At 41.8% G+C, this 7,894-nt stretch overlaps 1 protein-coding gene across 1 annotated transcript; it reads left to right on the plus strand.

Annotated features, from left to right (window-relative positions):
* rnd1a (Rho family GTPase 1a) lies at positions 1–7,668 on the plus strand. Its single transcript, XM_061795313.1, has 5 exons — positions 1–255; positions 844–931; positions 4,975–5,084; positions 5,193–5,327; positions 5,406–7,668. The coding sequence occupies exons 1-5, from the start codon at positions 136–138 to the stop codon at positions 5,649–5,651; spliced, it is 699 nt and encodes a 232-aa protein (XP_061651297.1). The 5' UTR covers positions 1–135; the 3' UTR covers positions 5,652–7,668.
* The last annotated feature ends 226 nt before the right edge of the window (positions 7,669–7,894 follow it).

Consider the following 7,894-nt stretch of genomic DNA (forward strand, 5'->3'; position numbering starts at 1 on the left):
CGCAGTGGTCCGCTTATTTGATCACCGAGCACCAGCCCGAAAAGAGACCCCCAAGCGACCACCGCGTGGATTCAGAAAATAGTCAGCCGTCATTTGTACGCCTCTGATCTAATTGTCGCATCATTGATCCCCAGCATGAAGGAGAGACGCCTCCCGCAGCCCTTTGTAGCGCGCTGCAAATTAGTGCTGGTTGGAGATGTCCAATGCGGTAAAACGGCCATGCTTCAAGTCTTGGCCAAGGACTGCTACCCGGAGGTAAGAGATTTATTTCTGCACCACCATGCCATCATCACCATCAGCAACGTCAGTATCGGCATCTGACTACTAATCACGATCAGAGCTGGAAATATGTATTTCTGATAGATTCAAAATACACCATCTCGCCATCATACACATAAAGTGTATTATGTAAGTGCAATGTCAAAACCGGGCGTATATGCAAATTAGCAATTGTACTTGTTCTTTGTATCTCAGTCACATATGCCTCCTAATGAGTGTACAGTCGACATTCATCAAAAACGCTGCCTTTACAAAGACAATAATGCTCAGTTTTGATTAAGACTGTCAGAGAGGAATTAAATTAACAATGAACACGATTATTATTATTATGGTAGTACTCCACGGTTGTGTAGAATGGCAATGTATCATACAAGACCTGCTTCTAATATTTTGACACATGCAGCTTGATTAGACAGTTATAAAAATACCTTGAAGACTGGCAATAAAAATCAGCTATGATGTATTGGAAGCTGTCAAATTGTTAATCATGTCTGATATGAGACCAGAGGTAATATTGGAATACAATCATTTAAAGACTTACATAAAAGTATCCTCTTCCTCTAGACGTACGTCCCGACTGTGTTTGAGAACTACACTGCCTCCATGGAGCTTGATGGCCAGCGTGTTGAGCTCAGTCTTTGGGACACATCAGGTAAGAATTTAGCACTGACATGGCTCTCCCTCTTTTCTTCATGAAATCAGATTCGCCACCCCTGAGACCGTTTGTGTTTCAGTCTGAGCATCCACTTGACTAATTTACATATTCATTGTTGCTTTTTTATGTGGAAGAACTCATTTTACCTTCCTATGGAGACAGATTGCCCGCAGACACAAATTAGGTCTTTAAATTAAGCTGAAGGCCATCCATCCGTTTTACGAACCGCTTATCCTCACTAGGGCATGCTGGAGCCTATCCCAGCTGACTCAGGGCGAAAGGAGCGGTACACCCTAAACTGGTCGCCAGCCAATTGCAGGGCACATACAGCGGGGCAAAAAAGTATTTAGTCAACCACCAATTGTGCAAGTTCTCCCGCTTAAAAAGATGAGAGAGGCCTGTAATTTTCATCATAGGTATACATCACCTAAGAGAGAAAAAAAAATGAGGAAAAAAACCCAATCCAAAAAACACATTGTCTGATTTTTAAATAATTTATTAGCAAATTCTGGTGGAAAATAAATATTTGGTCAATAACAAAAGTTCATCTAGATACTTTGTTATATACCCTTCGTTGGAAATAACAGAGGTCAAATGTTTTCTGTAATTCTTCCCAAGGTTTTCACACACTGTTGCTGGTATTTTGGCCCATTCCTCCATGCAGAGCTCCTCTAGAGCAGCGATGTTTTGAGGCTGTCGCTGGGCAACGCAGACTTTCCACTCCCTCCAAAGGTTTCTATGGGGTTGAGATCTGGAGACTGGCTAGGCCACTCCAGGACCTTGAAATGCTTCTTACGAAGCCACTCCTTCGTTCTCCGGGCGGTGTGTTTGGGATCATTGTCATGCTGAAAGACCCAGCCATGTTTCATCTTCAATGCCCTTGCTGATGGAAGGAGGTTTTCACTCAAAATCACATGGTACATGGCCCCATTCATTCTTTCCTTTACACTGATCAGTCGTCCTGGTCCCTTTGCAGAAAAACAGCCACAAAGCAGGATCTTTCCACCCCCATGCTTCACAGTAGGTATGGTGTTCTTCGGATGCAACTCAGCATTCTTTGGCCTCCAATCACGACAAGTTGAGTTTTTACCAAAAACTTCTATTTTGGTTTCATCTGACCATATGACATCTTCCCAATCCTCTTCTGTATCATCCAAATGCTCTCTAGAAAACTTCAGACGGGCCTGGACATGTACTGGCTTAAGCAGGGGGGCGTGTCTGGCACTGCAGGATTTCAGTCCGTGGCGGCGTAGTGTGTTACTGATGGTAGCCTTTGTTACTTTGGTCCCAGCTCTCTGCAGGTCACACGCGCACACACACACACACACACACACACACACACACATATTTGGGCTCCAGCTCACCCACGAATGGACTTGTAAATATACAGAGATGTAGCTACAGTTGAAAGTGATGATGTGTTAGATATTGGTCAGTCTTCTAAATAGGGATGGGCATTTCACTTAAGGGAAATTCGGAATTGATTCATTTTAATCGAGTAAAGTTTTTATCAAGGTATGGGCGAAACACTCTCTGAATGTTCTACACTACTGTTTTCATGCCAGTGTCATATTGAGCAGAGGAGGTGCTTTAGCGTTGATGTGTCTCTGTTACCCATACAGTAGTTGAGGTCATGTCCTTCTTGAGATAACTACTAAATCAACTGTGCTGAATTGTTTCAAGGCATGATTAATCAACAATTATTTTTCATACAATCATCAAAATTCTCAACAATCTATACATTCATGACTATCCCTCGTTCAGAGATATTCAGAACAAAACAGTTATCCATCCATCCATCCATCCATTTTTTTTACAACTCATCCTCACGAGGGCCGCGGGCGTGCTGCAGCCCATCCCAGCTATCGTCGGGAAAGATGCGGGGTACACCCTGAACTGGTCGACAGCCAATCACAGGGCACATACAAAGAAACAACCATTCACACTCACATTCACACCTACGGGCAATTTAGAGTCTTTCATCAACCTACTATACATGTTATTAGGATGTGGGAGGAAACCGGAGTACCCGGAGAAAACCACGCAGGCACGGGGAGAACATGCAAACTCCACACAGGCGGGGCCGGGATTTGAACCCCGGTCTTCAGAACTGTGAGGTAGATGTGCTAACCAGTCACCCATCGTGCCGCTCAGTTATCCCCATTTTATTATTAATTATTATTATTAATTATTATTATTATTATTTATTATTATTATTATTAGTTGTAGTAGTAGTAGTAGTACTTTGAGCTTTTGGAGCTTTCATTTGTGGCCCCTTCGTATGCTGAAAAATGCAGTGCATGGCACGCTAACATAATGAAAAGTGTTATGTAAATAAGATCAGTAAGGTAAAATCCGTTCCCTCCCTTATGGATTTCTTTCATAACAGCATCGACTGCGGCACTGTGCATGGAGGAGGTTGACCTGTGCCAGTTGGCTTGCGCAAGGGTTGTTTGACTGGGGAGAGAGGGTTGACTGGACCATGCAGGGTGTGTGTGTGTGTGTGCATGCATGTGCGCGTGTATGTGTCGTATCCTATTATGAGAACAGAAGGCACAAGTGAGGGACAAAAAATGCATGACCTCCTTGCTCCTTATGCTCTATGCGGCTGAATACTGTTTTTTGTGTTTATCTCCCACTGAGCAAAAACTTTCTGGACACTTAACTTTACATAAGAGTTATTTACAGTGGCAACAAAGCTCCACTCACTATTTTCGACAGTACATTTTCTTTCCATAGATCTTCATTACTGACAGTAGAGATGTTCCTGTTTCTGTTAGAAATCTGCATATGTTGCGGACTGGGAAAACTTGCTTGGGTCAACCAACAGGCCAAAATGTTACGTTTTTGTTTGATGTTACATTTTCTAATACAACATGAAGAGCCACTCATTCACTTTCTTTCTGTGGCAGTAGAGAGGGCACATTCAGTGAATTGGCTCATGTTTGCCCAATTAATGCTTGTCTTGTGTGTTTGGTTTATACAGGGGGGGCTTTAATGTGTAGGTGGGTCATGGTGGGTGTTAGACGTTGTTCTCCTTTTTGATTTCTCTGCCTCCTCTTTCTCATGCTTTACGTCATTCCTTGGTTGTTATGTGAAGCTGAAGATACCGAAAGAGTTGTATAAGGTGTGTTACTTTATGTTGCAGTATCCAAATCAATTTTTGTTGTTGTTGATAAAATAATAATACTTAGTAGATACAAAGTATCCATTTCTGATATACTGTATATGTCCTCATATTTCCAGGAAATATTGTGACATATGTCTACACGCCTCAGAAAAGTGTTGGAAAATTATTCATAGTGTTGGTGTGTGGGGCAAAGCTAAGACAATAGAGATCGGACATCCTGTCAGTCTGCTTTTAGCACAGGAACATTCCTGAGGCTCAAAATAGCTTCTAGATAGTTATCTGTCAGTCTATCATTCTGTCTAGCTATCTGATTCAACACTAGGTGGTTGTGGATGTTTAGTCATGATTGACACAATCTTTGTGAACAGCTTCTTTGTTGAATCAATGCATCTGGACTCTTCTTGTTTGTTGAAGACAATAGGTTGTGTTTGTTGTTATTATTGTTGACCACCCCCGAGGCACACACCCACTGAGACATAAATAGGGAGACTCCACACCTAAATTTTAGAACTAAACAAGCCTTTTGGATCAAAGGTGAAATAGCTTAAACAAACCAAGAACAGTCCAGTTGCCTTGAGTCAACCTTTGCGGATTACCATGACCTGGATGACTGACAATCTACACACTCACAATGACGTATCCTCAAAGATGTACATTTTTGTGGTTGTAGTCTAGAACTTTACTGCACCATAACAAGAGCTGTTTATAACATTTTCATGACCTCATTTAGGAGGCATCTTAATCTGAATTTATTTGAGATCAGGCAGTGGACAGGTTTTTAATGCACCGCGTCGGAGTGGAGACACTATTGTCCTGTTGTATTGCATTGCATGCACATTGTAATAAATAAATACACCATGTAAAATAGACAGCACCGATGTGAAATTTGTATCCTACTCTGCCCTTCAAGGTTCCCCATACTACAACAACGTTAGGCCCCTCTGCTACAGTGACTCAGATGCAGTACTCTTATGCTTTGACATCAGCAGACCAGACACAGTAGACAGTGCTCTTAAGAAGGTAACCACTGCTAGACAGTGAATATGGAAGCTGTATATGATGACATGCACCAAATCATCATCTTATGTTATCCATCATTGTTAATTTACTTCCATCTCTGTTTTGCAGTGGAAAGCAGAGATACAGGACTTTTGCCCCTGCACACGGATCTTGCTCATAGGCTGCAAGACAGACCTGCGCACAGATGTGTGCACACGCATGGAGCTGTCCAATCAGAAACAGACGCCAATCTCCAATGAGCAGGTGTGCCCCTTTTTGTTTCTTTACTTAGATTCTGTATTGTGGGACTCAACAATCAATGTCACTTCCTCTTCACGGCAGGGTTGTTCCTGGGCCAAGCAGGTTGGCGCTGAGGCGTACCTGGAGTGCTCAGCCTTCACGTCAGAGAAGAGCATTCACAGTGTTTTCCGTGCGGCGGCCATGGCCTGCATGAACAAACTCCTGCCGACCGACAAGCCCAGCCCAGTTCGCCGCCTCTCCAAGAGACTCCTACACCTGCCTAGCAAGACAGAGCTCATCTCCTCCACTTTCAGCAAGGAGAAATCGAAGAGCTGCACCATCATGTGAATGCACAGTAGATGCACACGAGGACAAGTGAACTGCTGATGGTTCAGCACAGTGATGTGGATTTCTAATAGACTGGACACTCTTCACCCCAAATCCCCTGTCACGTGTCCCTATACTGTATGCACAGATCATTTGCTGCTGAGACAGATCAACAAGTCCAACTCCTTGCAAGGTTGCTTTAAGGGCAGTCATCCAAGATCTAAGTGGATTGGGTGAATGCTGCATTTAAACACATTACCTTAATTATCACCCATTTGAAATTCTAATAGCAGTGCCGTAGCTATCCATCTGTCTGGGAGGCATCAATTTCAACTCATCGGATACCTTATTAGGTACACCTGCACAATCTAGTATGTAGCAAAAATTAGAAACACTGATGAATATCGGTTACCTTTATTCTCTCCTTGCATGCCTGCATGTGTGTGATCTGGTTCTGCGTGGTGTGCAACACAAAACTATATATAATTTCCCTTTGAGGGATTATAATAAGTATAGTTTTTTTAATGGTTTTCTTTGCTGTTCATAAGATATACATAATGTAGTTTAGTTCGATACTAATACAATCACACATGATATATTGCAAAATGTGAAGAATTCACAGTCAGACAAAGTCATTCAACATGACCTTATAAAGGCATGTTTTTGTTAATACAACGCTTGTATTTGAGCTCATGTTGTGCAGGTGTAACTAATATGTAACTGACAAAGGTTAAATGCGTATTACTACTGCTTTTCCCCTGGAAATGATCTCAGTGTTGTCATTTTGCTATTTTCATGCCTACTCATGTGAATGGCACCATGGGCACAATGACCCAGAGTGTGAAAACACCCTAAAACAGCCTTGAAGGATTGATTCCCTCGCTGTTCCTTTGCTGTTTTTCATTTGGATTAAAGCTGACAGTGGAGAAAGTAGCAGCAACAGCAAGGGTAGCAGAACTGAACGAATGCTCGTTTGCAAAAGCAGTGGGAGGATAAACTCAAGGGATGAGATGTGACTCAGCACTCACATGAGTGAGCCTTACAGTGTAGAGGCAGCATTAACTATAAGCCTTGATTTTAGTGCTGAACGCAAGCACATCATCTCAAGACGCCTGCAATCCATAGCCCAGAAACATTCAATAAAACATTCCTTTTTACACAATCATAGTTTATTGTCATATGATCCTTTAAGAAAATTAACCTGTAGCTGGTTATGCAACATTTTTCTGTGTTATGCAGAATGTCCCACTTTGCCTTGTTTGTGTTAACACAAATGTCATGAGGTGATGCTGATTAACAGGGGGGAGCAGAATCACTTCAATAGGCCGGTCCTGTTTGCAGAAAGTTTTTTCCCATCCTTTTGTTCATCACAATTTCCTTTTTAAGTTCCCTTAAACACATTTGCAACAAAAATATATAGCTGTTTTTCCTTACTACTCACTATCTTAAGTGCTTTCTCCAGCTGTTGCTGTTCTTATATTCACTTGAGACTTCTGGCATTAGTGTCTGTTGACAGCGAAGCTAATGGAGGACTGGATGATTTGTAGGTCTGCACCAAGAAGACCAGAGTTGTCTGGTAATAGAGAACACTGGAATTTAACATGTTGCCTAGCAACATGTGCAGGGTTCCTGACTTGCACAGAGATGGAGGGATGATTCTGCGAGAGGGTGCCTCACCTTTCATTTGTAGCATTAGACAGAAACCACGGCCAGGGTGACGTGGTCTGCTTTTAAAGACGCCAATTTTAAAGACACCAATCAGTAGCAAGCGAGAGAAGAATGTTGGAACAACTTCTCAAATGCACCTATGACTCAACTCATGATGTTTAGTCATTTCTAGAGCATCCAGATTCCCAAGACAAAATATCTGTTTGCTCCCCTGCTTGTTTTTTTTTGTACATAGCTTTCCTTGCCTGTTTAAAAGAACGTTTCAGTGAAGTTGACAATAATGGCTTAAATTATTGATTCAATTCTGTATTTGATATTGTCATAAACTATTTTTCATCTTCAAATCCTTATTTAAATAAAAATGTGAAGAAAAAAAAAACATTTGGGGTCAATGTGTAATACTGTGTAAAATCACATTTTCTGCTCCAGTTTTAACATCAGCTTTATCGTATTCTTGAACCACTTTCTTTCACAAACAGTATCAAATTAGAGCAAAAATATTTGGGTAATCTAATTCAAGACACCAGACAGCGTTGTCGATTTTGTCTCATGCAAAAGTGATAGTATATCGTTCTTCCCCGGGCAAGGTTACAGCA

This window comes from Phyllopteryx taeniolatus, chromosome 1 (genome assembly GCF_024500385.1).
Source record: "Phyllopteryx taeniolatus isolate TA_2022b chromosome 1, UOR_Ptae_1.2, whole genome shotgun sequence".
Taxonomy (NCBI): domain Eukaryota; kingdom Metazoa; phylum Chordata; class Actinopteri; order Syngnathiformes; family Syngnathidae; genus Phyllopteryx; species Phyllopteryx taeniolatus.